The following is a 16308-nucleotide window of genomic DNA, read 5'->3' on the forward strand; positions in this document are numbered from 1 at the left end:
ACGCAATCAAGTAATTCTCTCATCGTGCACTTTATAGAAAGTCCAATGTATGCTATGATTATTTAGATTTTTACTTTTCAACCTGATGCAGCCCTCCGCTCGTGCACAGCTTCCGGAACTCGTTCTCGGGAGCGCGCTTGCTGCTACAGATACCAGGGTCGTTGCTAAGGGTAACGACCTGGGGAAAGTAACTACTTCCGGGTCAAGAGAGTCAACCGATTTCCACGTGAGTTTTCAGAGAGTAAACATTTACTAACCCACTCCTTGACTTTATGTTCTGTCACACACTGTGTCGTTGTGATTACATAGTGCCAGCGTTGGTGCTTTTGATCAGTTTGTCTTTTTCATTGATTTGACCCGTTAGCTCCTGTTAGCTAGCTAGCATGCTTTAGCAAGAGAGTTCCATGAATGAAGTTGTCCTGCCTGAGTGATGTCGTCATTGCCCTGTTACCACACACGAGGGTTCGCTAACTCTACTCTTGCCAACGTGTCGCGTATCCTAACATTACCAGTCGATGGTGTAGAGCCGCCGCCCGGCTGAGCCCCGACATGTTGTCATCCATGTGGTGCTGCTCCAGTGGGACTGGGATCTTACTGGTGAAAACTGGCTCTGTCCTCGCGCTCATTTTGCAGAACACTGTTCATTTCATGTTTCACACGGACCAGGACGTGATCTGTGTCCCCAAGAGGTCTGCACCCAGTTCCCCAAGAGAATAACATCGAGCAGGTGCTGACTTCTTCACATGTCCCACCCTGGATTAGAACAGAACTGTTGGTCGGCTCATCCAGGATTGAACCTTTAGTTGTCGACCATGCACACAGGTTGTGGATGTGGGACAGTGGGCTTTACCTGAGCAGGGAAACAGCCAAGGCCAGAGAAGTGCAGGGACATTCCGTCTGTATCACAAAACCAAGTTTCGTTGAATCATGAGACATGCACAGCTAACAATAAGATCAGAGGCACTTTCTGCAAAGCCACGCGCGTGCATGTTTAATTTGGCTGACATGCAGAATAATGCATTCAATGCTTTTCTGTTGCATTAAATCAGCACCTGCACCCAGTGTTGATTCGTCTGCTCACCTACGTATGAGCTTATTCCTTGCAGGTTAAGCGACTAGCCCTGCAAACAAGACATCGATCAGGAGTCTGTACCCGGGCAGCCACACACACACACACACAAACACTTGGTTAGTGCACTGTTCTGTTTGCACTTAAACCCCAGTCGCACCTGGTATCAACATCTGTCCTGAGTGATCCAGCCACTAGTGGTCAGCGCAGCGAACAGTTGTGGAGGCACCAGAATGTGTCCTGGATCCCGTCCCCTCTCTCTTTTTTGCTCGCTCACACAAACACAGCAACATCAGACACATTTTTTAACTCAGTCTGGGTTAAACATAATTTTGTCTTAGGAACACAAATGATAAATGTGATTACATATATATTGTATATTATTTCAAGTGCAAAACGTATTATCTTGCCTTAACTGTTCTCCTCTTTCAGGAAAAGCCACAGGTCTGCTGCTGTGGAGAGACAAATGGAAATGATGATTGGGGATGATAGGAGTGAGGAGAATCTTGTGAAGAAGAAGAAGAAGAAACAGAAGAAAGCACAAGCCTCTGTGCCTGAAAATCCAACAGAGGTGAAAAAAGAAAGGAAGAAAAGCAAAACAGATAAGACAGTGGTTATAGAAGATGAGTCGAAGGATGGAGGTGATGAAAAGAAAAATAAGAAGAGGAAAAATGTCAATGATTCTCTGAATGATGCCAGAGGTTCTGATGCCACGGAAACGGCAAAGGAAGGAGTCAAGAAAAAGAAGAAGAAGAAGAAGAAGCAGCAGGTAGATGATGTAAATAATGAGGAAACTGCACAGAGTTCAGGTAATGAAGAAATGGAAAAGAAATTAAAGAATAATACTGTGCACAGTAAAGCTGAAAATGTAAAGATACAGAAAGAAGAAGAACAGCCGGGTGGAAAGGATGAAGAGCCAAAGAAAGCTAAGAAAAGAAAAAACAATATTTTGTCTGTAAACACAGAAGTGACTGAAGAGCTTAGTAAAGGAAAGAAAAAGAAGAAAAAGAAAACCTCGGAGGAAGAAACGACTGAAGCTATTGATGAAGTGACTACAACGAAAAAGAAAGCTGTAGTGGGCGAGAATGAACTGAAGCTAGAAACAACAGCAGCAGGAGGTACTGGGGGTGAGGAGGTAACGGTGAAGAAGAAGAAGAAGAAGAACAAGGCTGAAAATGGAGACGAAACGCCTGAGATCCAAGGGAGCAAAGCCAAAAAGACAGAAACAGACAGTATGCTGGACGAGAGTGGGATTCTTTTAGAGGAAGGGAAGACAGAGCAAAAGAAAAAAGGTAAAGGTAGGAAAGCTTCTGTGGAGGTCACCGAAGTAGAAGATACAGAGCCCAAGAAAAAGAAGAGGAAAAAGGGAAGCTCAAAGGGAGAGGAAGAGCGGCCATTAATCAAATGTGAAGAAAATGAGGAGGCCGGTGACATAACAAGCAAGAAAATCCAAAAGAAGAAGAGCTCTGCTGAGGTGACACAGACGAAGAAAGAGGTTGGAGTTGAAACTGGTGCAAAGAAGAAGAAAAAGAAAAAGATCGAAGAGGTGAGTGAGTGTGTTTTATCAGAGGTCCGAGACACTGCCAGGGTTAACACAGGGTCTTAAAAGTCTTCAATATATTCAAATATTATGTGCAGGTCGGACTTCATTATGTTGGTGTTCATTTAAAGGTTCAATGTGTAAGATTTAGGTGAAAGGGATCTATTGACAGAAATTGAATAGAAAATAATCTTTCATGTTTTCACTAGGGCGTTTCATCTTTAATATTTGTCATGATGGACATTTATTGATTTAATATTGTGCGAAAAAGTCTTTAATTAAACCAGCTGAGTCCTGCAGGAGCCCAGTGTGCACAGGAGTGAACCGTTTGTGTTTGTGTTGCAGGAGGCCCCTCAGATGGACGCAGTGTTTCTGTCAGAGAAGAATGGAAACAAGGTAAACAAGGCTTGACTGGGACGGATAATGTCATATGCAACTGTGGTGGCTCTGTCCAAAGGTTATTAAAATACATATTTCTACCACACCTCTAGGACTCAACAGTTAACAAATTAACTCTTGTTTTTTGATCCACTTAAAATAAACCTCCCGATTGTAGTTTCATATTTAACAAAAAACATTTTAATGACTTATTTTTTTTAATCCTCCTATTTTCTGCCAAACGAATGTACTTTGAATGAAGGGTGCTTTGTTTTGTCATAGGAGAGAAGACCGGTGCTGCAGATGGAGAATCACAAGGCCTCTCAACCTGAAAAACCAGCTCTACCATCGGTCAGTATTCCCCCATAAGCTTTTCCTGGTGTTGTAGTTACTCAGAAATTTAAATAGCATTTAAATAACATAATTGTCAAAACCACAGCAAAACATAGAAAACACAGAGGCTGCGATATGCAAATAATTTCTGAATATGAATATTTTTTCATGATATCTTTGATATGAGGTGAATAACTGTAAATTAATCTTTCAGAATTCTGTGTCCAGATCCAGACGCCTGTCTGAGGTGCTCAGATGAGTCTGAGGTGTTTTGTGCTTTTGTTCGAAATGATCTGTGGCACAGAATAAATACTGACTTTTGGTCATTTGTACCTTGTACCTGATGATCTGCATCAAATTTATCAGTTTTTACATCAGTTCCTCTATTATGTCTTTCTTAAAATTGGGGGACTTCAATGAGACAGAAAAGGAATATACAATAGTTATGCAGCAGGGATATCACAACTCTCATTCGAGTCAAACTTCAAAAAGTGCTGAGGACCTAAACTTCTCATAATGCGGCTCTATATTATCTTTTATTAGCCCTCTTATCACACTTAACTCAAGTTTGGTGCTATAAAGCTGGTTGTGAAACATGATTGACAGCTGAGATTGACTCACTATCAGTTTGTGTGTGTACATTGGCGGGACGCCACTACCTTAGTTCCATCCTCTGACACACTCTGGCTGCAAATTATGTCATTGTCTCAAGATGGAAGTTGAAACGCATCCATCTTTACAAACAGTCTTTGGTTGTACTACTCATATCAAGGACTAGCATCTAATACCTAATGTTGGTGTTCCTCAGGGTTTGGGTCAGTGGAGCACCGCTCGGTTCGATAGCTCTGACCAGCAGCAGAAGTTCCTCCGTCTGATGGGCGGCTTCAAAAAGAACTTCCAACCTGCTGCGGCGAGCACTGATGGAGCAAATATGGCGATGGGGCAAGATGCACAGCAGAAGCTGCAACAAGGGCTTCTGGGAGAGTTTGAGCGTGCTCACACGCGCAGAATGGACTTCAGTAACAAAGGGGCAGGGCTTGGGTTTTCTGCACCATCCAATAAGAAGTTCTCTATTGACATCAACACAAGTCGATCAATTCGCTTTGATGATTAACATAATTGTGATGAAAAGTAATCTTTGTGCATGTTTACTTTTATTTATGGATTCATACTTTGCTGTCTGCTAAGGTCGACTGGAGAACCTTTTAACTTGTGGAGATGTGATCATCAGCCATTGAACACAAGACCAAACGCCATTTGTACATGCTGTATATTAAACATCCTCTCCCTTGAGGAACTGGACTGCTATTACATATGAAATAAGAACCACTTTTGGTTTATTGCAAGGTCAAATTTCACTTTACACTGGTGAAAAATGTCAATCTTGTATTTTCAGATTTTATATTTTAGATCTAAATTTGACAAATTATTTTTATATTGGCAAGTTACTACAATCTGCAGATGCCCCATTGATTTTACCTGTAACATTAAATAGTTCGACATTTTATTTTCAAAAGAGGTGACAAATGTGACGATATAAAATCATGTGTAGGAAGAAATGTTTGTTTTTGTCAGTTGAGTGGATGTATGGATCTGTTAACGAACTGAGAAAATCACTTAGTTTCATATTAAGTGCAAAATAACATCACTTAAAGTAATATTTGTATAAAAGAAAAACTTGCTTTCATTGTTTTATTTTATTCCAGTCTTGCGCATTACATCTGCTGTAAAGTGAAAGAATAAAGAAGAAGAAAAGTTCCCTTTACGTCAGAGATAATATGGAGCAGTTTGTCTTTGCTTGTGGGCTCAGATTGGTTCAATTTCAATTATCTGCTGGAAAAGAAAAATATTTGACTATATGTTGTACTTCAGTATTCAGTGCACGGTAGCTGAGCTGTGTTCCAAGTCAGTTTGAACATTAGGCTCTAAATCCCATTAGCATTAAAACTGTTGCGGACATTAGACAACATGTTGTAACTGGAAGAGCTGAGGTTAACGAAAAATGGGACTCGGGAGATAGACTTCTTTATAGACAAGGTATTTATGAAACTCAAGTCGGCCAAACATGCAGAAAGCTTCAAAGTGCAGTGCTCACTACGCAGCTTATTGTCATCAGAGCCTCCTCTCTTCAGACCAGACCTGCCATTCGTGCATTTACACCTCTGGTTAGAGAGTATGTATTTTAATCTTTGCCTTCAGGTGTAAAATGATTCTTGTCCTAACCAAGTCTTACAATTACCAAGCAACACAGTTCATCTTTTAGCTAACCTGATCTAAGTACGTAATTCCAAAGCTTTAGCTTCTCAACATAGAAAAGTTTAGCAGTTTGGTCTGATGCCGCTTCAGTGTTTCTAAGCTGGTACAATCCACTGATGGCACAATGTGCACAGGGAAAGCTGTTTAAAAAAAACAAATAAAACACTTAGGTAAGACTTGTCACCAGAAGTAGTCACCAAGTTAACGTTGCTCAGTCTCTCAGAAAACACCTAGAACAGAGTTGAGAGGCCACTTAACAACAGTGACTGGAGGATGGAGGGGGGAAGCTGTGTGTTCCTTGTCGAGGAGATTCGGTTCAGGGCTCTCATGCCTGTAAATACTCCGGCTGCACTCGTGCCACTTTGCGGAACTCTTTGGTGTGCGTCCGCGGGCACTGCATCTCGCACCAGCTGATGGGAACCATCTGGGCACCTGGGTATTACAAGATGTGACAGAAATGTGATCAAATAGTACAGAAATATGTTGCATTCATTGGAAAAATATCATTAAAGGATTGAAATAATAAAAGATGAATGAAATGTTTGTAAATTGAAATTTGGTGCGAAATAATGTAATTAAAGTGAAAATAATATTTATATGTTTGTCCCCAAAAGGTGCTGAAAGGGAGTTTTAACGCAGCTCTAAGGGGTCCAGCCTTGTGAAATATGTACAGAGGCTTCTGACGTAACCTCTTACTGTCAATACAGCAGAGCTACATAGCTTCTGTCCGATGTATACACTGTAAGAGGTGCACACATTTGACTGACTCCAAGGAGTACAAATTGCATTGCTGCTCATGCCTCACATTTTTCTCTGAGCTCGTGAACCTAAGTCTGAAAAGCTTACACTTACAGCAGGTGCTCAATATGCTGTAATTGCTTTGTGATTGAGTATATGTATGTGTTTCACAACTTCCACTGCTCTCAGAAGAAAAACAACATTCACCCTACATCGTGTCTCCTTCACATGGCTTTTTTAATTATCAAATGCCTGGATCACTACATTTGAACTCATTTGAGCAGCTGTTGAGCAACTTGAAAAACAGCTATTACAATGGAAATGGTCAAATGACAATAGCTTTCTGCAGAGTTCCCCTTAAAATGTCTCTGAAGTTTCCTCCTTAAAACATTGCAGCATTTAAGCATGTCTGAAAACCCTCTGAAATGAAATGAGACAGAAGCAAACGTTTATAATGATATATCGAGTTTTACCTGCTTCACTGTGTGCCACCACGACTCCCAGCTCATTCTCAGCAGTTGTCAACAGGTAGTTCGACTGAACATCACCCAAAGAAATCTGACATCACATGTTAAGGGCAAAAATCATATAAAAATCGATGTACACATGTCCAAAATCAGAATTCACATTTTTCGATTGGCTTGGTGGCATTATGCGAGATCATTTACATTGCATGCAATTGGTCTCCGAGTTTCCTGGGCTGTTTTACTAGTGGCCTAAAGGCTAGAAAAGCTGTCATAGGGCGTCTAGACCCAGACCACAGGTCACTGATTAATGACTCCTACAATAGAGGCTGATGCCTGAGCTGAATAGTTCTCAGCTTATGAGCAGTGTTTTGGGGGCAGGTGAAGGATACCACTTTTGCCAGGACGATGTCACCAGGTCTGAAGCTTTTGTATGTCTCCACCTGCAGAAGTAAAGAGAAGGATTTACACCAAGCTTCTCATTTCACTTTCAGAAACACACTGGAGCTGCAGGGACAGCTGACGTCGAGCTTTCGAATCCATTCATTTAAACCCACCTTGTCCTTCTCTGTCGCACGCACATCTTCTTTTCTGCAGATTGTGAGAGAGTGAGCTCAGTTGGTATAAGCAAGTTCAACACTTTGGAGTTTTAGACAGAACTTTTACTGATGTCCAGACATGACAGAGTTAACACAAGTCGAGAACTATTAACATCCACATCAACTGTAGTACAACAAGCAAGTTTACTGCAAAGAATATGGAGCATTGAAATAAAATCATTGTACAAATATACTAAACAATCTTGCTCTTAAAGAATTGAGACCATACACCACGGCTGCTCTATGAAATCACTTTTAGGTTCCGTACCTGATGGTCCCTCTGAAGCGATCTTTCAGCGGCGTGGAGCCTACATAGAGGATCTGGACCTTGGCGAACCGGGGGTTGATGCTGGTCACCTGTGCCATCAAACGCAGATGCTCAATACAAACCAGCTCTCTGATCAAAGACATCAATATCTTCCCTGTGCTATATCACCTCAACAGATCAAACATGAGACGACGTGATTTTCTTCCCCTGCATACCTTACAGGTGACTATTGCTCCCACATCTGGCAGTAGTAGCGCTTCTGTTTCCCTCACCACTGAGATCACAGGTAACTGGATGATGACATAAATCACATGCATGAATGCAAACAAGTCACACAAAATCCTGAACGATTTTTTTCATCACCGCAGCTCAAACAGCCTGAAGAAAGGACCACAAAATATTGGCAGTACTGCATCAAAGGTTCCGACCACACCCTTTTCCCTTCGGTCAAGGTTGTGCAATAACTTGACATAGACACTCCCACATTGTGTGCCTGACAGCTTCTGCAGCTTTCACTTCTCTCCATCCCACACCAGCCACAACCCTCACCTGGCCTCCCTCGTTTTTCCTGAGCACGTAGCCTGCTAGTGAGGAGTAGATGTAGCCGTGCCGCTGATATACTCCTGTGCCTGGAGAACAGTCTTCTATGTTGCATAGTTTGTCACCTGAGAACAAAGAAGAGGAGGAAGACAGATGTGGTGTCAGTACAGGAGACACTACATCGATCAATCAAACTAGACTTGCATAGCACCTTTTCTCACAGGTTAGTGCAGTTCAAAGTACTTCATAAACGACTGATGAATCAATAGAACATAAAAGGGAATTTAAATATATAAATAATATAAACAGACTGGAAAAATTGAATAATCTTTACAACATAGATGCATGAAACAAGTGAACTAGAGTGGCACTCAGTAAAGAGCATACAGTGCCAATCAGTCACCTTGAATTCAATCACACATACTATAATTTTCCCATACTCAGTCCCCTAAATATGCCTGATTCTTTCATAAGGATCCATGATTTATGCTCTGGGATATCTGTGAACATGTTTATATTAAAAACACCTCATTTCACAATGTTATAGAAAGTGAAACACTTCATTCCTGGAACTTCCCCCCCGATCTGGAGCTGCACCAAGTTTTATTGGACTCTTCCTTATCTCATACCACATCACTTCACTTCACCAAGATCAGTGGTAGTCCCTCCAGTATTTTGGTTTAATACTGCTTACTAACAAACAGACAAACAGTAACAAAAACCAGTAATCTCTACAAACTGTTATTCTAAATATTATGCTGACTATCAAATCACAATAATATCTATTGTCACCTACATTTTCAACGTACAAGGAATTTAATTTGGTTTTTGGTGCACAACAAACAAAACAAGAAAGCATACTCTACATATATTCAAGGGAGGACAAATGGCGATATCAAATAATACACTTCTGTGAGGAAAAACTAATATTTATAAGAGATTGCGAGACTATATGTTTATTTTTGACCATCATCAGCTCATTGAAATGATGGATTCATGTCAGGATCTGCCTCCACAGAGGAAACCCTGAATGTATCTACATGTACACTCACTTTAACATCACTAGACAGGTTTGCTTCCCCCACTTTGCACATTAGGATCAAGAGCAACAACCGCCCAGAGCCGCACAAACACACTTGTGAACGCTCCAGCGGGTAACACTTGTTTACATTCACTACTACTACACAATAAAATAAATCAAGGAGTGTGTGAGTGAAAACCAGTGCGAGAAGGAATGCTTCTGTCCTGCCTCAGGCGATGGGCAGGGCTGCGGAATGAAATCTAACGTGGAGAGTAAAAGTTGGACACATTCCTTCACCGTTAAACAATCATCAACCGGAAGTAATATCAAAGAAACACACACACACTCTCTCTCTCTCTCTCTCTCTCTCTCTATTGACCCCCACGTTCAACCACAGAGAAGTTAAACAAGGAGGTTCGAGCCGCTTGGAGCTGAAGCTCATCTCACACATGGTAGCTTGGAAACGATTCACGTGGTTTAAACAGCAGCAGAATTAAGTTTAACACAACTTCAGCAGAACACCGCGACGACTACGAGCAACGAGCAAGAGCAGAACACAAAGAGAGAGTGTAAAGCGAAGTGTAAGTACATCCTGTGTGCTGCTAAAGCTAAAGATAGCGGAGCTCACCTGGAACACACAGCTTCATGGGCGACATGTTTTCGCGAAGAGCAGCGTGTTCGCTGATTGGCTGAAGCGTAGGGTTCGAGTAGATCCTGATTGGCTGTTCCCACGCTGACAGGAAGCCAGGACGGCTCGGTCCGCCATGTTGGGAGAGGCACACACGAGGTCACATGGTACACAACATGCAACTCCCAATTTATAGTTAGTTTAGTTTCAATCCAGGTTAGTGATTTCTATGTGTTTTATTTATTATATTTGTCTTAATATCTGTCTGACCTTATTTATCATGTCCCTGACTAAACTTATATTATCTCCGTGAGAGTTTTATATGTTTATATAGTTTTTCTGTATATTAAAAGAAATTTCAGAATGAAAAATGCTAAATGTAACTGATATTTATTTTATTTCGTTCATTGTTATTTATCATTTTATTTATTTGTACTAATATCACGCTTTTATTTGACTATATTTATATTGTCCCTGACAATGCGTGGGGGCTCTCTGTGTGTTTCAATAAAATAATAATATATATATATTTTTTATAAATGTAGGTCCTTATTTCTTGCAGGAGTTAAGCTGGAGCACATCTTGCTGATATTGGGCAAGAGGTGGGGTAAACCCTGTCCAGGTCACCAGCGTTACTAATTTAGTGGCTAGTATTTTCAGGAGTGGACAGCTATGCTCAAAAAATATCGGACACTGAATTCATCACAACATTTATTCTTTTTCGCACAATGCCACGACAAACAAAATTCAGCAGTGCAGAGCACATCGACTGCCCCTTTGACAACAGCCAGGGTAACTTTATATGTTACTGTTCCCATTGAGCTTCACCTACACAGGTCTTACATTAGGAAGGAATACTTAGGATGAATGTGCAAGGTTAGTAACTTAGCTCCTAATTGCTGGTCCCTATTTGCAATTTTGGTCAGTGCTTAAACCATATAACATGTGATACTCACAGCCTAATGTTGAAATGTGTGTTTCAGAATGTCTAAAGATAAAAACCAATCAAATCAAACACCAGATTTCTGTTCAATAAAGTGCACATTGTGTCTATGCGGGTCTGCGATGACACACACAGTAAATGACCTTGTTTTAACTTGATAACTAAACAGCACATCATTGAACTGTACTCTAACCCCCCGGAGAAAGGATGAGTCTATTTCTTGGCTTTGCCCTGAGCAGCCACAGCTGCCATGGCCTTCTTGACCGTCTCCTCGTCTCCCAGGAATTGCATGGGTCCTGTAGGCTTCAGGTTCTTGTCCAGCTCATAGACAATGGGGATGCCTGTGGGCAAGTTCAGCTCCATGATTGCCTCCTCTGACATCCCTGGGAAGCAACAACAGGATATTCTGAGTTTACAATCAATCCATGCTAAATACTTTTCATGCAACTACAGATTGAACTGTTCCACCGCTGCTGCTAGCTAGGTATGATGGCATCGTGAAACACGCCCACAAAGCTCAATTAATTTCACACAAACATCACAGGATCATGTTTTTAACTATCTAACATCAAGCCCACTTTTACAGTTATTCCTTTAAGCATTACTCTACAGTCCATTTCCCTTTACCCTCCAGCTGTAAAGTTTCAGCCACATCAATCCCCTGCTCAGTGAATATTTATGTCTGCTGGGGAGCTTGTCATCATCCATAATACTATGTTTGCATTTGAAAATGCATAAATTCTGGTACGGATAGGTCTTGCGCCCACACTACTCTGGGGGTTTAGAGATGCTAAAATGGAGACGTTTGGAAATGTTGCTGGCCCCATTTTAGTTTGAAAACTCAGGGGTAGCATTTGATCTAGATGGGCGAAAATTTCGGTGTTTGGAAACAGTGACTCGGGGGCCACATTCCTTCGGAGGATGTTTTCTACCTGGCCGGTGAAGACCACCTCCTTCGTGTGCCGCGTAGACCGAACATGGCTTAACCATAACTAGGCAGGAGGATCTCTGTAATCACCGTCACCAGCTAGTCCCGCCCCTTACTACAAATTATTTTATATTTATAATTTTATAAAAGAAAATTGTAATTATGATTCCACATCACATCTTTTTGCAGGGCTGAGTATCAGCCAGTTATACTGGATAATGCATTAATGTGACACAATCAACCGTTGAACCTGCATATAGTAACCAGATCTCCATTAGAATCAACAGTTTGGTATATAGAAACATTGGTTTATATGAGACTGTCAGATGTGAGGTATCAATCAGCGAGGGTCAGAAACTTGTGCCTACCCCAGGTGAATCAAAGGTACTGTATTAAATAAATGCAGTATTGAGTGATACTAAGGTTATCAATCACTGCCAATTTTCAAATTTCAGTTTTAAAAAGGGGATGAACACATCTCCGCCCTCTTACCCTCGAGATGCTTGACGATGCCCCTGAGGCTGTTGCCGTGGGCAGCAATCAGCACCCTCTTTCCGTCTTTGATCTGTGGAACGATCTCATCATTCCAGAAAGGCAATGCCCGGGCGATGGTGTCCTTCAGACTCTCACAGGAGGGAAGCTGCTCCTCCGTTAGGTCGGAGTAGCGACGGTCCTACAACAGAAGACAGAGTTACTGTTGAAGCATGATGTAGCTGGGCCTACACTGATGCAATTAAGATGTCTGCATTTGTCAATGGGGAAAGACACAATGTTTCACTGTGTGTCACCTTGCTTATGGCCTGATAGAAGTCATGCTCCTCCTCCATGGCAGGGGGAGGGGTGTCAAAAGAGCGCCTCCAGATCTTGACCTGAGCATCTCCATGTTTGGCTGCTGTTTCAGCCTTGTTGAGCCCCGTCAGGCCGCCGTAGTGGCGCTCATTGAGACGCCAGGTCCGGTGGACGGGCAGCCACATCTGGTCGATGCCGTCCAGGACAAACCACAGGGTGCGGATGGCCCTCTTCAGGACAGAGGTGTAGCAAATATCAAATTCATAGCCAGCATCTGTGGTGGATCAGGGAGAGGACATGAAAAAGATGGTATATTATTAGCATTTTAGACAAAGGGAGAGATTTAACTAAAATAAGCATCAAATATATTTTTTGTTGCAGAGAGGAAATGCATATTATCCCAATTGCATTTTATGTTGCTAACAGGCTAAGTAAGAACAGCACAGCAGTAGTTCCAACAAAGTGGTATAACTTAATAAAATGAGCAAGTCATTCTGAAAATATCTTCACATCCTATTCACAAGATCACAAGATGTATGTGTGTAAAGAAACTTCAAATTCAACACAGGTTATACCGGTTTAATTACTGACTTTTTGACCTGATTTTACTTTAGCCTGATTCTGTGGATTTAATCTGCTATATGAAGTAATATGAATTGGTAAACATCGTTATTCAATCAATCAATCAAATTGTATTTATATAGCCCATATCCATGAATCCCAATTTGTCTTATAGGTCTTAACAAGGTGCAACATCCTCTGTTCTTAACCCTCAACAAGGGTAAGGATAAACGTAGAATCCTCAGAGAGAGCCACATGTGAGTGATCCCTCTCCCAGGACAGACGTGCAATATATGCCATGGCGTGTTGGGGAACACATCAACAAAATAACAGTATTATAACATAAATGAGAAGTGTGGTAATGTTTATAGTATTTGTAAATAAGATAATGTCTGATGGAAATGAAGGGAGCAGCAAAAACAACTGAAACGGAGGAGTTGGTGCCAGTACTGGTAGAATATGTGTGAAGGGAATCCAAAGACAAATCGAGACCGTTCTGTATAAAATGAGGATGGTTCTTCTGGGTTTGGGAGGACACAGGCCCAGCAGCAGGACAGAGATCTGTGCCAGACTGACAGATGTCTCATCAGGCTTTTTGCAGCATCTACATTCTCCCTGAAATACGTGACAACAGCAGTTGTTTTAATTTCAAATACTAACAGAAGTCCATTATGTCAGGACAAGCACATTGACAGATCCCAGGCTCACTCTCTGTCCCTGTTGCTCTCGTGTCGCAGTGGCCCTCCTCTGCCTGTTTCCTCACCCTGCTCAGTTGCATAAGCACCAGACTCGCAGCCGCTTTAATCCAAACACCGAGTGAAAGCCTGATCAGGCCCCGGGATGTGTGATCTGATTCGGCTCTACCTTTCAGGGCCTGTCCTCCTCTCTTTGCCTCGTGCTCTCCGGTCTCACTCAGATCCGCGTCGAACCAGCCACAGAAGCGGTTCTCCTGGTTCCAGCAGCTCTCTCCGTGGCGGATCAGGACCAGCTTGTACACGGCCATCCTCACGCCGATGTCCTCTGCGGTGGATTTCCGGAGACGTTGGGGTGAGAGACTCTTCCTACAATGCGTTAGCGACGTCCGCAGATTTGTCCTGACTCCGTGAACACAGCACAGACAGGCACGGAGACGCGGGCGTAGTATTTTGGATGATCTGATACTCTCGGTGGCTTTGAGGAGTTGACTTGTTCTGGTTGAACTTGACAGATCTCACGACCCGAGCGCTCCTCTTCCTGCTGGGTTCCACCAATGAGAGGGCGAGCTGTGCGCGCCGGGAGGAGGAGGCAGGAGGATGCGCACTGGCGCACGTCCACCAACACCGTGCCATAATGATTCTATAGGGTAAATTCCACACCATTAATAATTATAATCATAATATTTACTACACCCACTACTTCAGAAAACACATACACTGCAAATATGAAGTTAATCAATTCAATGCAAGACAACTGATGAAATAAAGCAATAAAACAAACATAAGCCTGGTTAAAAGCAATATTATAATATAAACCCCAATAATACAAATAATCGATACATCAAACAAAAACCAAAGCTATTTCATGAAAACGCACAAACTGTCGTGATTTCATAGGGTTTCTTTTGGATTTATAGAATATATATAGAAACTATCAAGCTTATAAAGAACCGTCCAAATTTAGCCAGCATCTAAATTATAATGACTCTCCTCACAGACGCTGGTTATCCTGAGACCTCTCCGCCCTTCAACAGTATTCTAGAGCTTCAGGTAACCACCCCTGACCCTTGACCTTCCAGTGAGGAGTTATCAGTTTGTTATCCAGCATTTTAAGAGGAAAACATGTGTAAGGAGTCCCTGAAACTAAAACTCAAATAGGACTTATATACTTCCATATATATACTACTGATACTACCGCTCGCATAATCAAATTGTAGACACAACCTTGTAAAGGAGCAAAGTCGACTTAAGATCTCAAAGCCGAGTCCTTATGTCCTGCTCAAAATCTTTCTTCCAGTGTTTTTACTAGTATTTGACGTGAAATGTCGTGTTGCAGATATTTGATCTGCTAATTTTAGTGTTTATGTACAAAGAATATTTCTTGTACATATGTGTACAGTTGATTCTTGAATTTGTTTTAAAGCATAAAAGGGAATTAAAAAACAGTTGCCACATTGACGTGTGGTTGTTGTGCCTTGTTTTTAGGCCTCTGTGACGGCAACAGCCGGGACCAGAGGCATCATGTTTTAAGCTGTCTGTCTGACACACGTCCCATGACAAATAACAATCGGGATCTAGTGAATCTAACTGTGGTTTTATAAGGGGAATGTTGGTGGACGTGTGCTTTACTGAGTGCAGAAATGTAATGGGACTAATAGCCATTTGATAACAAAAATTTAAAATGTCAATAGATCTTCTGTTTTTTTGCGCGCACGCTCTGTACCTGTGTAAACTCGTCCGTTCGCCGAGCTGATTTAATACAACTTCAAGCATTTACAGATCATTTAAAGTTCATTCAAAGGTGCTGTTGTAAATCAGTGATACTGTTCATTGTAGGTGTGTCCTCAGAGGACACTGTTCACATGGGGCCTCTGCTGTGACACCAGCAGCAGGAGACGGACAGACAGAAGGTGGGAGGGACAGATGGATACTTAAATTGTCTTTGTATGTAAAAACACAAACAAATTGTAATAGAAACCAGGGATTTGTTGTTGTTGTAGATTCGTGCAGTAGTGAAGCCTCACCTGGTCTGTGCATGAAGTGGAAGCCAACCTGAGAAGCTAAATTTGAAGAGGACATCTAGAAGTGGACAGAGAGACAGTTCACCTTCAAAGTAAAAGTTCAGTAGGCTGGAGGTTTGATTTGATTAATGAGTAATGAGTGACCCTTACACCTTGTGCTATTTGATGGGAACAATATGTAATTTATTTGATCACCTTATATAAACTAGAAGGTTTTGCATGAATTTTCTGAATTATATTAAATTAAATGTGTCCCACACTGTGATTCCTACAAGGCGTCAGAAGCCAATGCTGGAAACTACTGGGTTATTCTCTATAATAGGTTTTTAAAGCATGTTAAATCATCCAGTATCTAAAATCCAAAAATATAAAAGTAACTTTTAAGTAAGGCTGTCAAATACATGTAGTAAGGTAGAAAATATATTGGTTTTCTTTGAAATGTGAATCAAAAAGAGCATAGAATGACACAGACACACATAATAATTTGCCCATCTTCTTCCTGTGCTTAGTTTCTGATGATGAACAGGTAATCTAATC

At 41.6% G+C, this 16308-nt stretch overlaps 3 protein-coding genes across 5 annotated transcripts; 1 reads left to right on the forward strand and 2 right to left on the reverse strand.

Moving 5' to 3' along the window:
- The first annotated feature begins 76 nt into the window (after nucleotides 1-76).
- On the forward strand, nucleotides 77-5085 carry knop1 (lysine-rich nucleolar protein 1). Of its 3 annotated transcripts, none has more exons than XM_062387415.1 (5): nucleotides 77-226; nucleotides 1502-2615; nucleotides 2955-3005; nucleotides 3270-3338; nucleotides 4129-5085. In XM_062387415.1, the coding sequence occupies exons 2-5, from the start codon at nucleotides 1536-1538 to the stop codon at nucleotides 4432-4434; spliced, it is 1506 nt and encodes a 501-aa protein (XP_062243399.1). In that variant the 5' UTR covers nucleotides 77-226; nucleotides 1502-1535; the 3' UTR covers nucleotides 4435-5085. The 3 variants fall into 3 exon arrangements, with proteins under 3 accessions (XP_062243399.1, XP_062243401.1, XP_062243400.1); XM_062387417.1 differs by having other exon boundaries at nucleotides 3273-3338; XM_062387416.1 differs by lacking the exon at nucleotides 77-226 and adding an exon at nucleotides 368-727.
- Nucleotides 5086-5342: 257 nt separating this feature from the next.
- Nucleotides 5343-9982, reverse strand: exosc1 (exosome component 1). The gene is made up of 8 exons (XM_062387424.1): nucleotides 9835-9982; nucleotides 8195-8310; nucleotides 7861-7935; nucleotides 7646-7734; nucleotides 7336-7369; nucleotides 7171-7221; nucleotides 6788-6872; nucleotides 5343-6008 (listed from the first exon to the last, which is right to left on the reverse strand). The coding sequence occupies exons 1-8, from the start codon at nucleotides 9860-9862 to the stop codon at nucleotides 5902-5904; spliced, it is 585 nt and encodes a 194-aa protein (XP_062243408.1). The 5' UTR covers nucleotides 9863-9982; the 3' UTR covers nucleotides 5343-5901.
- A 550-nt stretch (nucleotides 9983-10532) lies between these two features.
- Nucleotides 10533-14298, reverse strand: pgam1b (phosphoglycerate mutase 1b). Its single transcript, XM_062387423.1, has 4 exons — nucleotides 13920-14298; nucleotides 12494-12768; nucleotides 12198-12378; nucleotides 10533-11160 (listed from the first exon to the last, which is right to left on the reverse strand). The coding sequence occupies exons 1-4, from the start codon at nucleotides 14056-14058 to the stop codon at nucleotides 10991-10993; spliced, it is 765 nt and encodes a 254-aa protein (XP_062243407.1). The 5' UTR covers nucleotides 14059-14298; the 3' UTR covers nucleotides 10533-10990.
- Between the last annotated feature and the right edge of the window lie 2010 nt (nucleotides 14299-16308).

This window comes from Platichthys flesus, chromosome 5, assembly GCF_949316205.1.
Source record: "Platichthys flesus chromosome 5, fPlaFle2.1, whole genome shotgun sequence".
NCBI lineage: Eukaryota > Metazoa > Chordata > Actinopteri > Pleuronectiformes > Pleuronectidae > Platichthys > Platichthys flesus.